The sequence below is a fragment of the Arachis hypogaea genome, chromosome 13 (genome assembly GCF_003086295.3).
Source record: "Arachis hypogaea cultivar Tifrunner chromosome 13, arahy.Tifrunner.gnm2.J5K5, whole genome shotgun sequence".
Lineage (NCBI taxonomy): Eukaryota > Viridiplantae > Streptophyta > Magnoliopsida > Fabales > Fabaceae > Arachis > Arachis hypogaea.
Window position 1 is genome coordinate 100,084,060 of NC_092048.1, and position 20,917 is coordinate 100,104,976.

General features: G+C 31.3%; 2 protein-coding genes across 3 annotated transcripts; one reads left to right on the plus strand and one right to left on the minus strand.

The window, feature by feature from the left end:
• The first annotated feature begins 4,700 nt into the window (after positions 1-4,700).
• On the plus strand, positions 4,701-6,426 carry LOC112735972 (uncharacterized). 2 transcript variants are annotated; one of them, XM_072212164.1, is made up of 5 exons: positions 4,714-4,810; positions 5,243-5,287; positions 5,403-5,498; positions 5,690-5,750; positions 6,102-6,426. In XM_072212164.1, exons 3-5 carry the CDS (start codon positions 5,405-5,407, stop codon positions 6,124-6,126), a joined length of 180 nt encoding a protein of 59 aa, XP_072068265.1. In that variant the 5' UTR covers positions 4,714-4,810; positions 5,243-5,287; positions 5,403-5,404; the 3' UTR covers positions 6,127-6,426. The 2 variants fall into 2 exon arrangements, with proteins under 2 accessions (XP_025641153.1, XP_072068265.1); XM_025785368.3 differs by lacking the exon at positions 5,243-5,287 and having other exon boundaries at positions 4,701-4,810.
• Positions 6,427-11,831: 5,405 nt separating this feature from the next.
• LOC112735160 (uncharacterized) lies at positions 11,832-12,524 on the minus strand. Its single transcript, XM_025784727.1, has one exon. It carries the CDS (start codon positions 12,522-12,524, stop codon positions 11,832-11,834), a length of 693 nt encoding a protein of 230 aa, XP_025640512.1.
• Positions 12,525-20,917: the final 8,393 nt, after the last annotated feature.

The window sequence follows — 20,917 nt, forward strand, 5'->3', positions numbered from 1 at the left end:
AAACATGCTATTTCGATTTAGCATCCACGTGAAACCTTATTAATTTGAACACACCGTTTCAATTTACAGCCATGAAAAGCCCATAGTAATTCGGCTCTCCCTGTTTCGATTTACCCATGATTTCGTGTTCATGGTAATTCGAATGAGTCTAATTAGATTTATTAGGAATCTCTCTATAAATAGAGTTCGAATTGGATTCATTCGAACCATTAAACCAAATGCTGCCCCACCAAAATCTGCAACCCAAACACGCCAATTTTGAGAAGTAACGTGATGGGGGATAATCCGGACCGTCTTTATCGTTTGGATGGATTTGTCCATATTGCTGGTGTCATCAATGAAGAGGTTAGTGTATACATCGAGGGCGGTCGTCTAGCTTGGGTGTGGTTCCAGGAGCTGTTGGGTGTATTGCCTTCGACAACGCCACTGTTAGGAGGTATGCCCGGGCCTGTATTATGATGCTTTTGGGGACTCAGCTATTTGGCGACAAGTCCAGCACTCGCCTACACATTCGATGGCTGCCATACGTAGCCAGGCTTGAGGATATGGGTGGGTACAGTTGGGAATCAGCTGCTCTGTCATGGTTATATCGGTGCATGTACCGGGTGGCAAATAAAAACGTTGTCAAGTTAGCCGGTCCATTGCAGCTGCTTCAGTCATGGATCTTCTGGCGGTTTTCTGGTTTCAGGCCCGCTAGATATGATACCTTTCACTGGCTTTTGGCCTCGAGGTGATGTTATATTTAAGTTATATCTTTCTCTTTTATATTTTGGAGTTATTTTCATTTAGTGATAACGTGTGTCTGGGGTTGTAGGTGGTCAGGTCACAACCCGACCGTGAGCGAGAAGGGACCTCGAGTTGCTCATTGGAGGCTTGATGCGTGAGCATCTTTTAGGATAACTGAGACAGTTGAGTTCCTTTCATTCTATATTTCCTCCTGTTCTTATTATGTTATATTCCTGTTTTCAGCTATTTTTGTTATTGCATGATCAGTTTTTATTTCAATTCCTAGGTTCTAGTTTAATTTACTGTTTATTTTGTTATTTATTTTTTTAATTCTGAAAGAGTGTCTCATGTATTGCTCACTGAGCTTGAAATCAAAAGGAAAAAAAAGAAGAAAAAGATGTAATGCATGAGAAATTGAGTTTATACTTAAGATTAGTCTCATTTACTTAAATGTGGTGGTATTATTGTGATTCTGAATGAATGACATGAACAATGCATATTTGAATTTGAATCAAAGGATGTTGATGTATGAGGAACAATAATTTAGAGAACTATTATGAATTCTCTGAAGTAAACAAAAATTTAATCCTTGAAGCAAAAGAAATAGCAAAAGAAAAACAAGAGCAAGGTCCAAGGCTCTGAGCATAAATGACTAGGGAGGTTTGACATGATTGAAAGCTCAAAGAGTTATTTCCCTAGTCATATGCTTGTGGTATTTTTGTGTCAAGCGATCCTTGAGACAGAATATTTAGAGTCGAGACCAGATACATTTAGTAGAGTATGCTAAAGGCTTTAAGCACCATTGTCTGGGAGTAACTAAAAGAAAAATCAGAACTTAAGGAGAGTTCCCCAGTTAAGTGCTTGTGGTGTTCTTGTGTCAACTAACCATTGAGACAGAACATTTAAAGTCACGACTAGGATCAAGGTGCAAAGCACCAGTTGCTTGAGAATTAAAGGATATCTGCTGTGTTCAAGGATTAAACTGAAGTATGAAGATCAAAGAGTTCATAATATAATCCGAATTCTAATTTTGAATGACAGTGACCTTCCTCTAATTCAAAGGAGAGTGAGATGCCAAAACTATTCAGGATTGCAAGAGATAAGCCCTACTTTAAGAATAGACATGAGCATAACTGAATTTTCACTTCTCTTGCAAATTCACATCTCAATCATGTACTTATTTCGGTTGCTTGAGGACAAGCAACAATTCAAGTTTGGTGTTGTGATGCGTGAGCATCTTTTCTATCTTTTCATAGTGAATTTGCATTTGAATTACTAAGTTTAATCAAGATTCAATTACTTTTAGCCACTATGAATGCTACTTTGAGTTGTTTGCAATTTCTGTTTATTTCAGGTAGCATTCAGATGGATTTGACAGAGTTTTGTAGCAGAAAAGGAAGAAAGCGAATGATGCTGTCAATCCCGACCTCCTTGCACTCAAACAGAAATAACTTGAGTTACAGAGGTCCAATTGATATGATTCTAGTAGCATTGGAAAGCTAACTTACAGAGCTTTCCAACGATATATAATAGTATATCCTTTTCTTCCACTTTGTGCGAGCACTCCATGCTGAACTTGAAGTTATTCAAGTTCAGCGCCAGTTTGAAGGATCAAAAGGGGAATGTGCGCATCAATCCACGCTGAACTTGAGAATTTCCAAGTTCAGTGTGGATTCAAAGCTCCAAAGGACGCATACTGCTCTCATCCACACTGAACTTGAGAATTCCCAAGTTCAGCGTGGACCTGAACGAATCCAATGGTCCCCATGCACTCATACAAGGCTGCGCATGAAGTTTAATAAATTTTGATTTTATTTTATTTTATTTATAATTAGGAAAAGATATTATTTTAGTTTTTAAAAATATATTTTACATTAATTAGGATTAGATATAAAAGGGAAAAGAATCTTCTTTTCTTCTACCTCATTCCGCAATTTACAGTTTTCAGAATCCTAGTTTTCTCCCTGAATTATGAGCAACTAAACCTCCACTGTTAAGGTTAGGAGCTCTGTCTATTGTATGGATTGATACTATTATTTTTCTATTTTAATTCATGTATTGTTTTAGAATTCAAGAATTATTTTCGTCCTTTATTTTATGAATCTGGGTGGAACGGAAGTTTGACCATTGTTCTAATTGAGTTCTTGTATAACTTGAAAAAGCTCTTTACTTGAACAAGAGCTTGAAAACATATTCTCCTAAACTTCTAATTATCTGGACTTAACGGGATATGTGACATATAATCCTTTTATATTTGGGTAATTAGGGTTTTTGTGGCATATAAACTAGAATTGAACTTCACCTTCTAATTGGAATTAAGTGACCAAGAAATTGGCGGTTGATGAATTTTAGGAGACTAAAAAGGTCTAAAAAATTAGGGTTTAGTCACATATAGTTTGTCATGAATTAAATCTTGCATGATTAAAATAGTTAGTAAGAAAAGTCAAACTTTTCTATTTGTCTAACTAAGCCAATCACTCAATCATTGTTGCTTGATCCATCAATTCTCGTGGGATCGACCCTCACTCACCTGAGGTATTACTTGGTACGACCTGGTGCACTTGCCGGTTAGTTTGTGGGTTATAAATTCCACACCAAGGCTCAGGATAGATCTCCTTCAGGCTAGGGACCTGAGTATTTTGTCAAATCTAAATAGTTAATATCTAATGTCAGCTTGGCAACACTGTATATCTAATAATGACATTCCAAAACTATTTCTTTGCACAGTTCACTTGGATGACGTATAGCTCTCACGACGTAGTGCAGGTGGTACACCCAGAGATACTTGAGCCTCGGCATATGGCATTATGGAGGAGCGTGACAACGTTGATATATTTTGTTGTCATAGACTGACACCAGGTAGATCGAATTCTTCCACAGTTTGGTGGAGTACAGCCTCTACCACGATCCTCAGGCAATTATGTCTGGCTCCACTACGTATACATTTAGTTATGTTTTTCTTTTGGATATTAGTCATAGTATTAGAACTTCTTTTTTTTTTTCTTTTTATATTCAAACACTCACTCACACTACATATTCACGTACAAAGGTCACATTCACAACTGAATTCAACCGGTCTAAAACATGGGTGTGGTCATTTCAAAAGTACGAGATATGTAATTAGTAGTTTAGTACAAACCTCTAACGACGGTTATAGTATTAGGTTTTTTTTTTACCACTATATTATTAGGTTATACGTTGGCTTCAGGGTTAGTTTGGATTGATTTTTGAAAAAAGTACTTATGTTTTTCATCCTTTTAAAAAAGATCTTTTTTAACAAACAAAAATTATTTCACATTTAGATAGAATTTTTAAAAAGAGTTTTTAAATATTAACGTCTTTTGCTTTTGTTTTTTAATAAAAATATTTTTTTTAAAAGACATATCCAAATAAATTTTAAATTAATAAAAGTACTTTATTTAAAAAAAAGTATTTTTTTTCACTAAAAAAGCCAATCTAAACTAGCACTCAATCTAGCTACAAAATACATTTCTTAATGTTTGGTCAATCATTTTGGAATGAAGTGGTATGGGTACATATTTGGACTTGAGTAAGGGCTTTGGAAGAAATAGGGACGAGTCCAAGATATCTTCTTATAATTAACTTAGCCCAATACTCGTGCTAGTTGTATGTGGTAATTACTTGTTGGGCCTTTGGCCCCTTTGTCTATAGAAAAAGGCAGTTTTTATTTTTACTAATAAGAATTGAATATGAATTTTGAGCTTGTAGGGTGGCCCAAGCTAAAAGCTTATTATAGCTGATTGGTGATTAGCTTAGAAACGTGACGTTCGGAGTTTATTGAATTGAATTGAAGAGATCAACAATTCAACATGATTTACGAAGACAGATTCGTTAGTAATAAGAAAATTAAGACATGGTTATTTTTGTAATTTTGATATGGCTAAGTGAAAAGTGATGTTAGTAGCCCCAAGACATGGATATTTTTATAATTTTGATATGGCTAAGTGAAAAGTGATGTTGGTAGCCCCCAGGTTTCATTACTTGATACATAGTTTGTCTTCGTACGTTGTCTTGTCTCTCTTCTCTCTTTCCCTCCATTTCTATCTGGATCCATAAGCCAAAGGTATTCACGTTGTCTTGTCTTGTCTCTCTCTCAATTGCCTCCGTCTTGATTCATATGCTCTCTTATTTCTTCTTTGATTTGAATATTTTGCTGTCTTAACATATACATTCATGAAAGCTCTAATATTTTACTTGCAAATTTCATGTTGCCCGATCTGGTCCACTGCTACCCGTACCCATTGGTTGTCGATCTGGATTGATTTGTTTGCTCGTTTGATGATTGCATGCCATCTATTTATTAAAATCACGCAACCAAACTCATCTAATTTGTGAATGATGACATTATCCATTGTCAATACAAGTATAATTGTGTTAATTGTCACTAATTTGCGCATGTATGTATTTGTATAATAAAATATTGTACATTCTAGTAGGAACTTCCGTTCTTAGCTACATTTTTACGTTCTTGCAACTCTTTCTCATGGTTGTGTAGGAGCTCGCCCCTGAAAACCTTGTTGGGCATACTAAGTTGGACTCAGTGAGGCACTTCTTTGCTCTGTTGAGCATGATATATACTGAAAAGTATTTTAAAATAAGTTTTATTGCTGTTGAGTACCTGATTCTGAACAAAATTACTGTTATTTTTTTTGCAGCCATGGGTGAAATGAATTGGATTCAGCGCAAGATCTTCCTCTACAATGTTACTTTTGGGCTTTATATGTTGGATTGGTGGGAACGCTGTACTTTCAGTATCCTCTATTGCAGTCTCTTTTACATGGCTTTTACCTTATTTACATTTTCTTTTTCTTTTTCTTTTTTTTTCTTTCCAAAAGTTATTTCAGAACAATATTCGACAAACAGCGCAAAGTTGAGTGCCTTGAATTCATGTGCAATCTTGTCTGTTGTGGTACTGCTTGTATATGTTCCTAAACTTTTCCAGATATTTTGCTGATTGTATTAATGTGGTTCGTGATACGATATGTTACTGAGTTTTTCAGGAGGTGAGTGCAATCCATTTTCTCTCTTCTAATATATATTTTAATTATTGTAAATTTACCTAGCCTTGCGAGATAGCCTTTTATTAAAAATTTAGCAAGTTAGTATCCATTTTTCACATATGCCTTTCGCCAGATTCGCAAGTAAATGTGGATTCTTTGTAAAGCAACCCCAGAAGCCCTTTAATATAAAATTACATTTAAAAAATGCTCTTCAAAATGATTTTATTGCTGAAGCTATACATAAATTGTTTTTGGTAACAATGCTAGCAGCCTTTTGCTACTTTCTTCAGTACTAGAAAGATTGCTCCTGCTCCACCAGTTTGACCAAATTGTGTAGTTACATTTTAATGGCAGGTATGTCTTCAAGCAGTATATGTAGATGATGACTTGAGAATTCATATTAGTTGCATTTGGTGTAGCTGACTAGGAAAATATCCTATAGCAGTTTGATATGAACTGACTTTGGAGTTTCTTCAAGCTGCCAACAGAAATTGCGCATCTCATGCTTGTTGTGCACCATCGTTAATTTTATATTTTTGACATTTGCTTGCTTGTTAAATTGTATTATGTTGGATGATAATTGCATTACTACGTTGTAACAATTTTTTTTTTTTTGAGAATTTTTACTATTGTGTTTGTACTATTGAAAATTCAAAATGTGAGATCCTCTTTAAAGCCATAGAAGGTTTCATTAAAGACCCATATTTAAAATGTATCAAGCGACTGAAGCTAACGAAATTTGTTTTGATCTCATAAGATTTTCTTTCTAAATTGAAGACAGCTTAAAGAGAAAATCAAAAGGAAGTCTACAGAATTTAGTTTGCTTTTTTGTTGTCCCTAACAAATAAATTACTGCATACATAAGTGTATCATCAAGCTGACCAAACCAAGTTCGTTATTTAGTTTATTTAATTAGTTGTTGTTGTTTTTTCAATTATTATTATAAAAAAGAAAATATCAAAGCCATGAAAGCATATACATTCTCCTCTTTGGGGCAATTTTGTCAGGTTGGGAACTACTTGTGCAGCAAGGTTTACCTTTTTAAATTTTAAACATGCATACAAAAAAAAAAAAACTATTTGATTTGAAAATTGAAGCTTGCATTTTGGGTGTTTATTAAATAAGAGAAGATTTTAATTGGTAAAATCACTTCGGATTTGGTTCCAAATGCTTTTAACGTATAGCAAGATTTTTTTATTTAATTAAGCATTCTAAAAAGAGCAATAACTAAGAGTTTTAATTTATCCTTTAAATTATTCTCTTGATGTTTAAATAAATAAAAATTTAAAAAGATAATTTTTTTTAAAAATTATTTAAAAGTTAAAAGAATAATCAGGAGAATAAATTATGACTTTTAATAATTTTTCTTCTAAATATATGATTTAACTCAGAAAAAACTCAATTGAAGAGTGCATTTGTCTTGTAATTGGTAAACAAGGAACTTGATTCCTATTTAAACTAAGTTTGTTATGACATGATTTATTTGAAAACTTCTATCACAAAAGCGAGTTAAAAAACAAAAAGGTAGGGCTGCACATAGATCGGATAATATCCACATATCTGCGATAATTATCCGTATCTGATCCGAATTTTGCAGATATTATCCGATCCGCACTATGGTAGGATCGGATTGCGGATTTAAAAGTGATATCCGCGGATTCGATCTGCAAATCTGCATATCCACACGTCTCATATAAATAGCATAGTTTAAGAAAGTAAACCCTAATGTAATATGAATTTTAGTGTGTTGTTTTATGAATTTTATGATATCTTGTTTTTAATTTTTTATGTTGTACTTCAACTTAAAATAATTAAACTTAAATCTTGTGTTATTATTTTTTTTTGGTTATTCAAGAGAACTTTTATTGATAATATTTTATGAGTAAATAGGCTCAAACAGGTGAAAAATGAATGGTTAATATGATAGCAGAGTGAAAGAAATGAAACCTACAAGGTAAAACTTTTTAAGAAAAAATGAAAATATTTTTTTCTTATTTTCTTATTTTATTTATTTATTTATTATTATTATTTTGTTTTGAGGGAGCAAATTGGAAAAAAGAGAAAAGGACCCTCTTCGTCCTACACTCCTGCTTGCGTTTCTTGATTCCAGAATTGGGAGCGTTGCTATCAAGATCCATTGGAATGGAAATAGAGGCGCTAGTCTCAACCCCACTCCCTATTCTAACAAAACAGCCACGCAAACACACTTTCTCTCTCCAGATACGAACACCAATGTTCCAATCTATTCCTACTAGGCTACTGCCTTTTTTTTCTTTTAAATATTTATACCAAGAGGTTTAGGGGCCGGATGGGGTATTCACTCTTTTTATTTAAACAGTAAACTAACAATTAGGTGTAGGAAGATTTCAATTTCAGATAAATTAATCTTTAAAAAAAGTACTAATTTAATTTTTTAGGATAGTAAACAATAGACACATGATGTCTTTCTATCAATTCATCAACTAAAACCTAACGGTTATATTTATATATACTGTTAATTACTCTGACATGATTATCTATGAAAGATAGTAATGTAAATAATAATTTTTGGAGAAAATTTCATTTATTTTGATAGAATTTTTGATATATAGAGAGTCGTTGATAAAGGATATATAAAAATTCAAAAGATAATAAATGATTCAATGTCCAAAACTACATCTAACGAGACATGCATCACTGTAGATAATGAAATACATGGACAATTCAGTTTCGTTTCGCACTATTATTGATAGAATAACATACATGTTCACTGTTTGCTATTTTGAAGGAACTAATTGGTACTTTTTTCTTCAAGGACAAATTAGTCTAAGGTCAACATGATCTAATTATCATTTTACTCTTATTTAAATTAAATAAATATAAAATTTACGAAAAAATATAAAGTATAGCGTAATTACATTAATACACAACCGGTCACATCTCGGTTACTGAGGGGTTCCAAAAATTGAACACATATCAGATACTAAGACCCTAATCCGTGTCAGAAGAGTTAAATGGGTACTGAGTACTGAAATACACACAAAAATAGAATATGGGCTGAGTAGTTGAAAAATAGAATATGGGCTCAGAAGAGTTAAATATAAACTAATCCAAGTGATAAACAAATATTATTTAACAATTATTTATTTAATGAGCTTGATTTGGTGTGCAAAAAATTATTTAATCTTCCATGTCCCAAAGAACAATAAAGCCAAGCCCAATCATAAACCAAATATGAGGAAACAAGAAAATGAGCCAAAAAGACCACAAACCTTATACAGTTATCTACTTTCACTTTTGGTTACTTGAACCCAAATTCATTTCAATTAATTTCATTGAAACTTTCACCGAAAGCCAAAAATCCTCTCTTCTCTCTCCTCCCTTTTCACTTCGGTTACGTCACTCATTCAGCAAGAAAGAAAGAAAAAAAAGGAAAGTGCAGAGGCTATGGAGCATTGAAGGACAAAATCTTGTTGCCAAAACAAAGCAAGAAGAAAAGGCTACAATCAAGTATTGAGTTACATTCTGTCAGAGCGTAACAAAAAGCATCTTCCCTCATTTGTGCTACACCAAGGAACCAAGAAAATTACAAAGCCTCAAGCACAGAAGAAGCAACCATGGAAAAGATGAAGTCAACCATGGTTAGAAGCTCATCAACGCTCAAAATAAAAATTTGGAGCCAAAGCAAGGCTCTACAGCGAAGATTGAAGAAGTTTGAAGAAAAAAGATGAGAGAGAATGAATAAGTTGCATGCAACAGATTCAGTTTTCTCTCTCTTCTCTGATGAAGCCGCTACAAAACTCTGATGATGGAGAAGAAAACAGTGTTAGGGTTGAACTTGATTCGGCCTTGAAAGCTTCACTCTTCTATAATAAGGGTAAACAGTTAAGGGTTGAAGAAAAGAAGAGTAAGTGAAAAGCACAGAATTCATTTCTCATAGCTACCTAAACTGATTGAGTTCTTCTCCTTCATATTGTTCATTTAGTATTTTTTTTTCTCAGTTTAGTCTGTATGAGTCTCATTGAAAAAGGCAAATATAATGAGGTTTGTAAGAAAAAGCCAATGAGAGGTAAAAGACAGAGAGTTAATCTGTGAGAAAAAGTCATAAGATGTTTCAGAGGTTCTTTGTATATCTTTCTGTTTTGTATCATGATCCTATGGGGATTTTCTTATAAGTTGGGTTAGCACTTTGCTGTTGAAAGCTAGGATGAGTCCTAGTCAAATTCAGATTGGGTTAGAATATGGATTTATCCCAGATAGGATTAGGTAGATCATAGGAAAGCATTGGTGTTTGTAATCTTCAGAAAGAGATAGTGAAATTCCATTATGTTTGTGATAGAAACTGGATGTAGGCTACATTGCACTAAGTAGCTGAATCAGGATACATATGAGTGTTACTTTTTCTTCTCTATTTTGATTCTGGCTTTGTTACTCAGGAGACAAAAATAAAATGTCTCTCAACTCATCACGAGACAAAAATAAAAATATGTCCTAAGTTTTTTTGAAAAAACAAAAAGTATTTCTAAAAGAAAAGAAGTTAAGATTCAACCCCCTTCTCTTAACCACTGAGAACTATCACAGCTTAAAAATGATTGATTTAAATAGATTAAGAGAAGACTTGTACATGTTTGAACACACCTTTGCTACTCATCATTCATTACCAACACACTCTATCAATTCTACCCAAATCACTAACATTACTCCATCAAACATTTGACATTTTCTCTTAGGTCATATTTTGAAAAGAGACTTAACTTTTTGCACAAACAATATCCTTTAGCTAAGACTTGTGGGGCATATTAAACTTACCAAATCCTATGGTCCAAAACACTCAAAATGATATACAAGTTCAAGCAAAATTAAATAAGTTGTACTTCTTATTATTATAGTCATAATGAGTAGTTAGAAATTAGTAGTAATTAGTAGTTAGTAGATGAATATTTAATGAAATTAATTGATAATATCTTTATATATAGTTTAGTTCTTATATCAAGTAAATATAACTCAATAATAATATTATTTTCTAATTCTGTTCTTCTCCAAAAAAATCCAATAAGAAGAATACCAAAAACACAAACATTAATTTTGATAAAATGAAAAGGGAAAAAACATTGTTTGTATAATCAAATCTTGTCATTACACATGCATATATATCAGATTACCTGCTTAAGATAGGGTTATGATTCTTTAGTTGTCCTTGAGCTGATCATGAAACAAAATACACATTTTTGTTGAAAAAGTTTTAGCCATTTGGTACTAGATTCTTCCATAAAAAATGAGTTTTATACTCTTTGCAATTCAAAATAAAATTGTTCAGTTAATTTGTTGTTCCCATGTTCTTCCAATTCAATCATCATTGCAAAATAATATTTCCTGAACACCCCCCTTCTCAGATTTATAGGCCAAATATTACAAATGGAAACGTAAAGGGTTATGGAAAACTTAAAGAAAGAAACCAAATTAACTTATAGCGAGAAAATTGCAATAATCTGTGTTTATATGCAGTAAATGATAGATTAGCATTTGCATAGATTAAGCAACAAATCTTATAAAATACCAATTTTTCATCCTCATTTTTTCTAATTTCTTGTCAATCACTTTAACAATATGGAAAAGTCTAGGGGGCCAGCAGTTTTGTTGAATTTTGGCCAGCATGTAACCAGCAGATAAAGGTGAGTCATTGGATGAAATCTCACACCAATCTCACACCATTAGATCATTATTGATGGCTATTTGATGGCTACTAATCACAAAAGTTGCTGCCCCTAGCATTGCTCTAAAACATTGTTAATGTGGAAGCAAGGATCAGCACATGGTTATAAACTATATTATTATTATTATTTTAGTTGCAAATGAATATACTAAATTTGTATAAACTAATCCTACGTCAACGGTTCATAATGATGAAGAAAACTTTATAGTATATTTAACGTGCGTTCACTATCACTTCTTGTGTTCAAGTAATTTTTTTTTTTTTTTTTTACATTTTTGATGTTCTGAAACGTACATTTGTTGTGATAATAACACATAAGAAAGAATAAATAAAATATAGAAATGAAATCATATTATTAGCAAGAAATCTAAGCTAAAACCACCATTTAGAATTTAAAAATTGCTTCTCCTAAGCATCGGATTATAGATTACGACAAAGCAAGGTAATATAGCTCTAGGATTCAAAATACAGAGTTCTTCAATATCTGATGAGTCACGGCTTATTTTCTTGATCAATGAATCAAAACCCAAATCAGTCTCTTCCTGAATCTCTTGCAAAGGGTTATGAACTCTTCCAGCAATTACTCTGCACACTATAACACACTTCCTCAATATTGGTAATGCTTCCTGGTCGTATTCAGATGATTCAAATAAAATAATGGAATCAAAGGCTTGATCACTTGTAGCAGTGGTGAGAACCCCACGTTCACCATGGAATTCTTGGTTTGCGTTGAAACCATGCTTTAGAATTTGGCACAAACCACACTGTTCTAAAGTGCAGCTGAGGGTAGAAGAGTAATTTACTAGACCCAGGGAGCATGCAATAGTTGTTCCATAAAACCTCATGACTTCATTTCCATCAGCTATGCATCGAGGTTGCATGTTCTCAGTTATGTTTCTCACTCTTTCTCTGGATTCCTCAAAGGAAGCGAGTGTTTGTGGAGTGATAAGAACTTTTAAGACACATTCTATATGTGCTGCTGCATTGGTTTCAGTAGTTTGAGGGTTCATATATTTGGTTTGACAAATTCTTTCTATGATCTTCCAAGATGAATCTTCTCTGTGAAGTTGCACAACTGCGAACATGTGTATTGATGCATGTGTCACTTTTCAAATGTAGTCCTCTTACAAGTTTGAAAATAATACATGTGACATTGCTAAATTGTCCAAATAAATTGTCAAAATGACAATTCTTTTTACCGAAAATAGTAGTTATTATATATAAAATATTTTTAACTAAGGGTGGTCCATCACTCATAAGTTCATTTATCTATTTAAACAAGTATTTGATTTAATTTTAAAATTAAATTTTTTGTTTGAAATAGCTCAAAAAATTATGAATTGAATTGATGTGTAAATTCTAGGTTTAATTACTCTGTTGGTCTCTATAGTTTCGCAAAATTTTTAATTAGATTCCTATACTTTTTTTCTTTTTAATTGAGTTTCTGTACCAATTTTTTTTTCAATTAGGTCATTCTTGGTAATAATTGGCTTAATTGTATAGGGACCCAATTAAAAAAAAATTTGTGCAGGGACTCAAATAAAAAGAAAAAAAAGTGTAAGGACTCAATTTAAAAAAAAAATTTGGTGCAAGAATTCAATTAAAATGAAAAAAAGTATAGGGACCTAATTAAAAATTTCGCGAATCTATAAGGACCAATAGAATAATTAAACCTAAATTTTATAAATTTATTTTACAAAAATTAGTGTTTTTGTCTGTAATAACATTACAGAAATATAAATATTTTGAAATAGCATCGACTTTGTCCGAATATTAACATATTATAGATTATGGCAAAAAAAATTATAGAATCAAACTATTTTTTACAAAAAGATGATTTTGTTACAACAAAGATTTATCTTCTAAAATAAAATAAAAAAAACTTGATTTTTTTTTGTGACTAAAAAAAAAACTTGATTTAAAAGATTACATTATTGTCTATGAATAACTCTATTTTTATTTCAAAGATCATATCTAAAAAATATTAAAGAATTTAAATGTTTTAAAATAAAAAAATTATTAAAATAATAAAATAAGAATTAATCATCATTAAATTTGTAATTTTTATAAAATATATATTTGATTATTTTATTTTCAAAAATTAATTTTTTATTTTATTATTTTATTAATTTATTTAATTTAAAATATTTTAATTCAAGATTATAATCCTAAAATTTAATAATAAATTTTTTATCTAAATGATAGAGAACTGGATCACATATTTTATGTGTGAAAAAATAACACTGATCTGGCCAAATATCAATTAATAATTAGATATTTAGAGGATACAAACAATATCATACTTCATAAAAATGAAGTGAGAAAACCAAAATACATAGTAAATATAGAATTTAACAAATTGAGTTGAGTACTTGTAGTATTAAAAATAATTTTGTGAAATATTTATTGTCTCAATACTTATAGATAAATAGTCAATAACATTAGATCAAATTCATTTTAATATCCTATTAAAACTAAAATTGAAATTTACCTTAATTTTAAAATCTAATTCAAAAAATAAAACACTACAAGAAAAGAGAGCTATTTTAACATGATTTTTTTAACAGTCATAGTTAAGTGTAAAGATTAATATATATTTTTGACAAATATCACAAATGTCAAATTTTCTATATTGTTTTGATGAATAATTTGATTGTAGAAAATTACTCCTCAATTTTGACACTTATTTGTTTTCAACTTACTCTATTATTCCTTTTCTTCGTTGAGTTCTGTCAATTTTAGCATCACACTGCTCTCAGTTTAGGATCATACTACTTATTCTTCATCTTCAAAATCTCAGTTTATTCTTCAGTTTCAAGATTTCATCTCATTCTTTGTTAAAAATTTTTGTGGAGAATTTTTTATGATCAATAAGTGTCAAAATAAATAATATTTTTGACGGTTAATAAGTATCACAAAAAATATATTCTCAAATTTTTCTAATAAATTACTTTTGACGGCCAATATTTATCAAAATAAGATTTAAATTTTTTTTTACAATTACTTATATGTTAAAAATACTATTTTTCACAAAACTTTTATTAACGTATTTTTATAGTTAAAATAGTGTCAAAATTTATTTTTTTGACAAATTTTAATTTTTTTGACACATAATAATCCTAAAAAATAGTCTATATTATTGTAGTGAAAATATCTTTATATTTATAAATTATTTAGACATATAACAAAAAAAATATAACTATCTGAACATAATATAAACAAACTTTAAACTTATAACAATACTCTTCCTCTCAATTACCATAATATGTGCCACATTCACTCAATTGTGAGTTCTATACTTAATTAATGTGATCTCGCAACCATACAGTTATATTTTTAGCCATAATCATCTGTTTTATCATCATTTTGAGCATAAATTGTGACTGGATTTTGAGGGTTAGCTAAGTTAAGTATAAATTGTATCTAGATATTGAGAGTTAGCTATTGCACATAAATCATTCTAATTCTTTATATTTTTGTCTCAAAATACATAAATTCTTTTACTTTGGGATAATTTATATACAACTATTAAAATTGGTCACTTTGAGATTTTTTAAAAGTATAGTGGTTAATATATTATATAAACCACAAGGCACATGAACGATTTATACATTATTAGGAATAAGAATTTGCATTTTTAAAAATAATGCTTCAGGAAAATCAGGTAATTTTGGAAGGTATTTATTTTATTTAAATAAAAAAAATCTATATATAGAATGAGAAAGATAAAGAGAAATAAAGAAGGGAAGAGAGATACATGAGAAGATGGAGTAAGGGAGTTTATTAATTTTGAAGAGAAATATTTCATCTCAATTTTAATGAGAGAGTGTTATGTGACATGTTTTAGTTGTTAAATTAGTAATATAATAATATAGCTATATTTTAATTTCAATTTTAATTATAATTAGAGAATGTTATGTTGTTTAATTGATAAATTTATAATTAGTCATTGATAATGATACATAAGAGAGATAAAGTAAGTAAAGGAATAAGAGAGAGGATGAGAGAATTCTTTCATTCTAGAGAAAAAGATTTGATTTTAATTATAATAAGAGAATGACATGGGACACATCTTGATTGTAAAATTAGTAAGGCATAATTTAATTTTAATTGTAATTAGAGAATGTCATGTTACATATTTTGATTGACAAATTTATAATTAGTAATTGATAATGATATATAAAAGAGATAGAGTGGGTGAATGAATGAAAGAAAGAATTGAAGGAGAAAACTCTTTAATTTTGTAGAAAAAATTTTGATTTTAATTACAATGAAAGAGTGATATATGGTACATTTTAGTTGTAAAATTAATAAATTAAATAACTAATCATTGATACTGATATATATAAGAGAGATAGAATGAGTGAATGAATGAGAAAGAGAACTTTTTAATTTAAAAAAACAAAAGATTTAATTTTAATTACAATAAAAAAATAATATGTAACATATTTTGATTATAAAATTAGTAAAATATAATAAATATTATATGAACACAAAAAATAATCACTATATTAGTTACTATTTATTTATATATAAATATATATTTTATATAAATAATTAATTTAGTGGCTAATTTTTAATATACATGCAATTAAGTGGTTTTCTTTAACCTTTGTTTCAAATCTTTTTATCTTTTTAGAGAATTTGTTTGAAATTAAAATGATTTGGTATGTTAAAAATGTCACTTTAACACCTTAAATATTAATTAAAAAGAAAAGAGAAGGGTCCGGAATTGGAAAGAAGATATTTCTTTAAGTGATTTTAATAATTTAGTATTTAGATATTTTATATAATTTTTTATTTATTAATTATTTTAAATATAATAATATAAAATATTTTATTTATTTATTATGATAATTTTTTTTAAAATAAGTGTAAATTATAATTTCTATTTTTTATTTTTTAATATTTTATTTTTATTTTCAAAAATTTATCAAACATACTAAAAAATTTAAAAACTTAATGATATCTAACAAACTCGTACGAATTTAAAATTGATCAAATAAATTGGATCGATTTGAAACAGGGTGCTGGACTGCTGGGTGGATAGGACATGAAAACGATGAATTAAAGCTAGAGAATGGATCCTATTGCAAAGTTCAAAAACAATACTGGAGGAAGTCCTAATTTATTCTATTAATTTATAAATAAAAATTATATATATAATATTTGTAGTTATTTAATAAATGAATTAAGATTCTTAATTATTATTATTTAAAAAAGAAGATCTGATTACCCGAGAGTCGAGATAATAAAAATATGTGGTTCAATCTATCATATTTTATTGTCTTATAATTATGAATATCCTAAAAAATTTTCCATAATTTTATTTTCATAAATGTGTATGGTGAGATAAATTAAAAAAGGGTAAATAAATAAACAATCAAGCTCAAAAAGAATCAAGCTTACTTCAACAAGAGAAAACAAATCAGTGACGATCAATACCTGAATTTTCAGTGATACTGTGGCCTTCCACACATTTTTCTTGTTTGTCACGACATTGATGATGATGATGACGCGTTGATGTTACTGGAATACTATTAGAATCTTTGTGCATCGAAACCCTTGGCCTTCGGAAACCACTGCATTGGTAACAAGCAACATATTGTGTTTTTGTCGAAGACATATCTCTTCTTGTTGATCTTTTTGATGATTCTTCCAACCCTTTATTACCACCATCTTCGCCAGTATTATTGATGTAAGTGTAAGAATAAGATAGACAAGTCTTAATCTTAATTTTCTCGCTCGCGTCATCAAGAAAAATATCATGTGTAACAGGGTCAAGGATTGCACCATCACCACCATTATGTTGTTTCTCTGAATTTGAATCTTCTATGACTTTGCCTTGTGTCTTTTTCTTTCTATGGTGCTGCCTTCTACTTGTCATGGGATCATGAACTTCTGTTGAGTGAGGCTTGCAATAATGAAGTGAATTCTTCAGAGATAACCAAACCTCGGACATTATTCTCTGAATAATAATGACAATAATATGTTTGTTTTAATTTCTTAGTGACCGTAAGAGACTTATCCTCAAAGTATCTATAGGCTTTAATCCGATTTCAAAGGTAACTAAACAATCATGGAAACTCAATTATCATAAATTTTTATATTATTACATAAGATTCTTTATCTGAAAATTGATTCTTTTGCTGGATCATTCACTAATTATGGGATGCTTATGCAAGATATTGTTGAGAAGCATGACCTGTCCACAGTTTGTGTCATGCTTTATATGAGAAAATCTTAATAATTTTAAACTCCCAGTTCTTTTTTAAATTGAATTTCAAGCTCCCAATTTGTCTATTATTCAAACCCCCAAAATATTTTCCTTTATTGACGAATAGATATAAAAAGATACAATGTATGTATTATTTCATTGTCATCATTTAGTTATTATTATTTTTTAGAAAATTTTCCTATTTCTTTTAACCTACCTATAATAATTAAACAAAAATGCTAACCTGTCAAAACTAAGTCCAACCAAGTTATGTTTATTGTATGTGCACGTTTTTTTTAATTTTTTTTTTTAACATTGAGATTGTCTTCTCTTCTTCTTATTCTCCTATATATGTTCAACAAAATTACTAAGTACATAAATTTTTTAAGGATTATATCTCTAAAATATTGATTCACTCAACCAATAAAATACATACAAAAAAAAATCTTAGTGTATAATACAAAAATTTTAGTGCATAACACAATGTTTTGAAAGATTACATGTTCATAACATTATGACTCACCCAACTAGCAAAATATGTTTTGTAGCAAAAATTTATGTGTAAAGATTTTTTTCTTAACGATAAATTTTTGCATTGTATACAAATACTACAAGAAAAACGTTGAGTACTATCAGATTTACCGTCGAAAAAACGAATCAAATCCGACAATAAATAATTTACCGTCGGAACCTATCCTATGGAATAAACCTCGCCAGAAATAAATTATCATCGTATTTATTCATCCGGCAGTAATTTGTGTCGGATTTAGCAACAGAATATGGATTTCAAAGAAAAGAATTCTGTTGCAACTTACCGTCGAAAATTTTTCAATGGTAACATTGGCGCCAAAGAATACAGCTTCGTGCCACCTTACTTTCAGATTAATCCGAGGATAAATCCGATGGTAATAATTTTTCTAAAGTTTTTTTTGGAAAATTAGCTGGCCTGTTACCGTTAGTATATTTTGACTGTAGATGTTTTTTAAATAATTTTTTTTCGTCTATCTATAATTTTTTTTCTCTATTTGCAGAACGGGACAATCAAAATTTTGAGTCGACGCGCACGCGTTGTCGACGCCTATGCGTGGGTGGCACAAAACGCACACGCGTGGGGTTGGCTATGCGCCTAGCACCCCACCAGCACGATTTGGGCACAAACCAAATTTGGGAGTCGATGCGTACGCGTCGCTCACGCGCACGCATGACAGCCCCTCTTTTTTTTTTTATATTAAATAAGAAACTAACAAGCTACCAGAGTAATGCCAGACATCATTAAACAAGTGAAACCATAACATAGACTAAATAAACCCAACTAAAATTGAAAATTCACTTATTACCAATATAAATAAAAGAGAAAATAGGAAGAATTTATCGTGGTGGGGTGTCTTCTACCTAGCACTTTTAGTTAAAGTCCTTAAGTTGGACATTTGGTGAGTTCCTTGTCATGGTGGCTTGTGCTTGAACTCATCTGGAAACTTCCACCAAGGCTTGGACTTTCAATAAGCTCCAATATTTCCAAGTGAATTTACCAAGCCTTGATGAAGTTCTTCACAAGCTTTGAGCTCCCAAAGTTGATCCTCTTGTATGCCGGGATCCCAAATCTTTTTTTCACACCCGTCTTTAAGTGGATCATCATTGTTCCTACCGGGTGGCAAGCAATCCGAATTCTCAATGAAGTATCAAACTCTTCTCTTAGATCCAACCCAATTATCACCAGTCCAGCCCTTGCATCTTGCTCTTGAATTCTCAACCTTGATGAGCCTTGATTTGCAACTCCAACCACTAAACATCCTTCTCTTACGCTTAATGCCACAAAGCCTCCTAAGTTGGCCATCCGTTTCAAGCATACCATACTCAAGTGGGACAATAAAGCTAATACAGATAAGTTTTACCCACTCAAATGAAGGAGTAGACGGCAACCTAAGTAGAGGAGTCTCCAACAATCTTGACAAAGCATATTCAACTCCCGTCTAACCTTGCCGATGGACTTCCACCTTTTGAAAAGATTCTTCACTTTCAAGCTTTTTCTCACCGAGTTCATCCAACTCTTCTCCGCCACTCACATTATAACTATGAGATTGAGAGAAATCTACCTCAATGTTGCTTTCAATTTCATTGGGAGAAGGCTCTTTAACTCAAGGATTTCATTCATGGGTGCAAATTCATTACTAGGATGGCTTGATTCATGATCATCATCACCAAGGGAACTCGCCTCTTGATCTATTCTGTCCTATTCTTCATAGGGAATATGCCTTAGAGGTTGTGCACTAGCCTCCTCAACATTAATTTCAAGCTTCTTGGAGGAATACTCTACAACTCTAGATTCCCATGGAGGTTCAGCATCTCCTAAGTCTTCAACCACTTCTTCCTCTTCAACAATTTTGGCTTCCTCCAATTGTTCCAATACAAAGTCACATTCCTCACTTTCCACCAGAGTTTCTAATATCTCTTTCATGCTACACTCTTCATTAGATTCTCCACATACGACCATGAGTGTACTTTGAGTGTCCAAACATTGTGAAGCTAGTCGACTTACTACCTCAGTCAAGGCAGCCGTGAATTCTAGTACCTCCCTTTGCATCTCTATTTGCCCTTGAATAAGAACACCAAGAGTGTCATCCATTAGAGATTGGAGTAGATATGAGGGTTCATTACTTGGGAGGAAAGGTTCACGATAAGAGGGTGGTTCATCATGATAAGGATGTGGCAGTTTAACGCTCTCCATCTTTTCTACTTATTGCACAACACACTTCAATCCCTTATTCTCAAGTTGAGATTCGTTAGCGATGAGAGCTTCGTGTGTTTTCCGGCTTTCCTCTCGCTCCATTTGATGGATGGTTGCTTGAAGTCGATCCATTGCTTCCTTAAAATGATCCTGCGGCTCTTGTTCCGCTTAGCTAACATAATTAGGATCATATTGTGGTTGAAAGCTCGCACACATTGGAGGTGGTGTATCTTGGTAATAGTATGGAGAGGGTAGTTCTTGGAGGTATTGAAGTTGGAATGGTGGTGGTTCTATGTATGGTTCGTATGGTTCATACGGTGGTTGGTATGGTGGATATGGATTAGGGTTATATGGAAGTGTTTGGTAGGATGAGGCATGTGAGTATGGTGGTTGAGGGCTATATTGAGGAGGGGATTCATAGGTATATAGTGGTGGTTGTTGATTGTCACGAAGAGGTCCACCATAACTATTGTCTTGGTATGCATCATGGCATCGTTGTTGCTCATAGTACATTGAAGGAGGTTGTAGCCAAGAGG

What these genes read in the sequence shown, in the direction of transcription:
- LOC112735972 (XM_025785368.3), top strand. Translation starts at nt 5,405, where the DNA reads ATGGGTGAAATGAATTGGATTCAGCGCAAGATCTTCCTCTACAATGTT. An exon ending in GTGGGAACGCTGTACTTTCA is followed by an intron (nt 5,499 to 5,689) that starts GTATCCTCTATT and finishes AAACTTTTCCAG; the next exon opens with ATATTTTGCTGATTGTATTA. An exon ending in GTTACTGAGTTTTTCAGGAG is followed by an intron (nt 5,751 to 6,101) that starts GTGAGTGCAATC and finishes TTTTAATGGCAG; the next exon opens with GTATGTCTTCAAGCAGTATA.
- LOC112735160 (XM_025784727.1), bottom strand. Translation starts at nt 12,524, where the DNA reads ATGTTCGCAGTTGTGCAACTTCACAGAGAAGATTCATCTTGGAAGATC.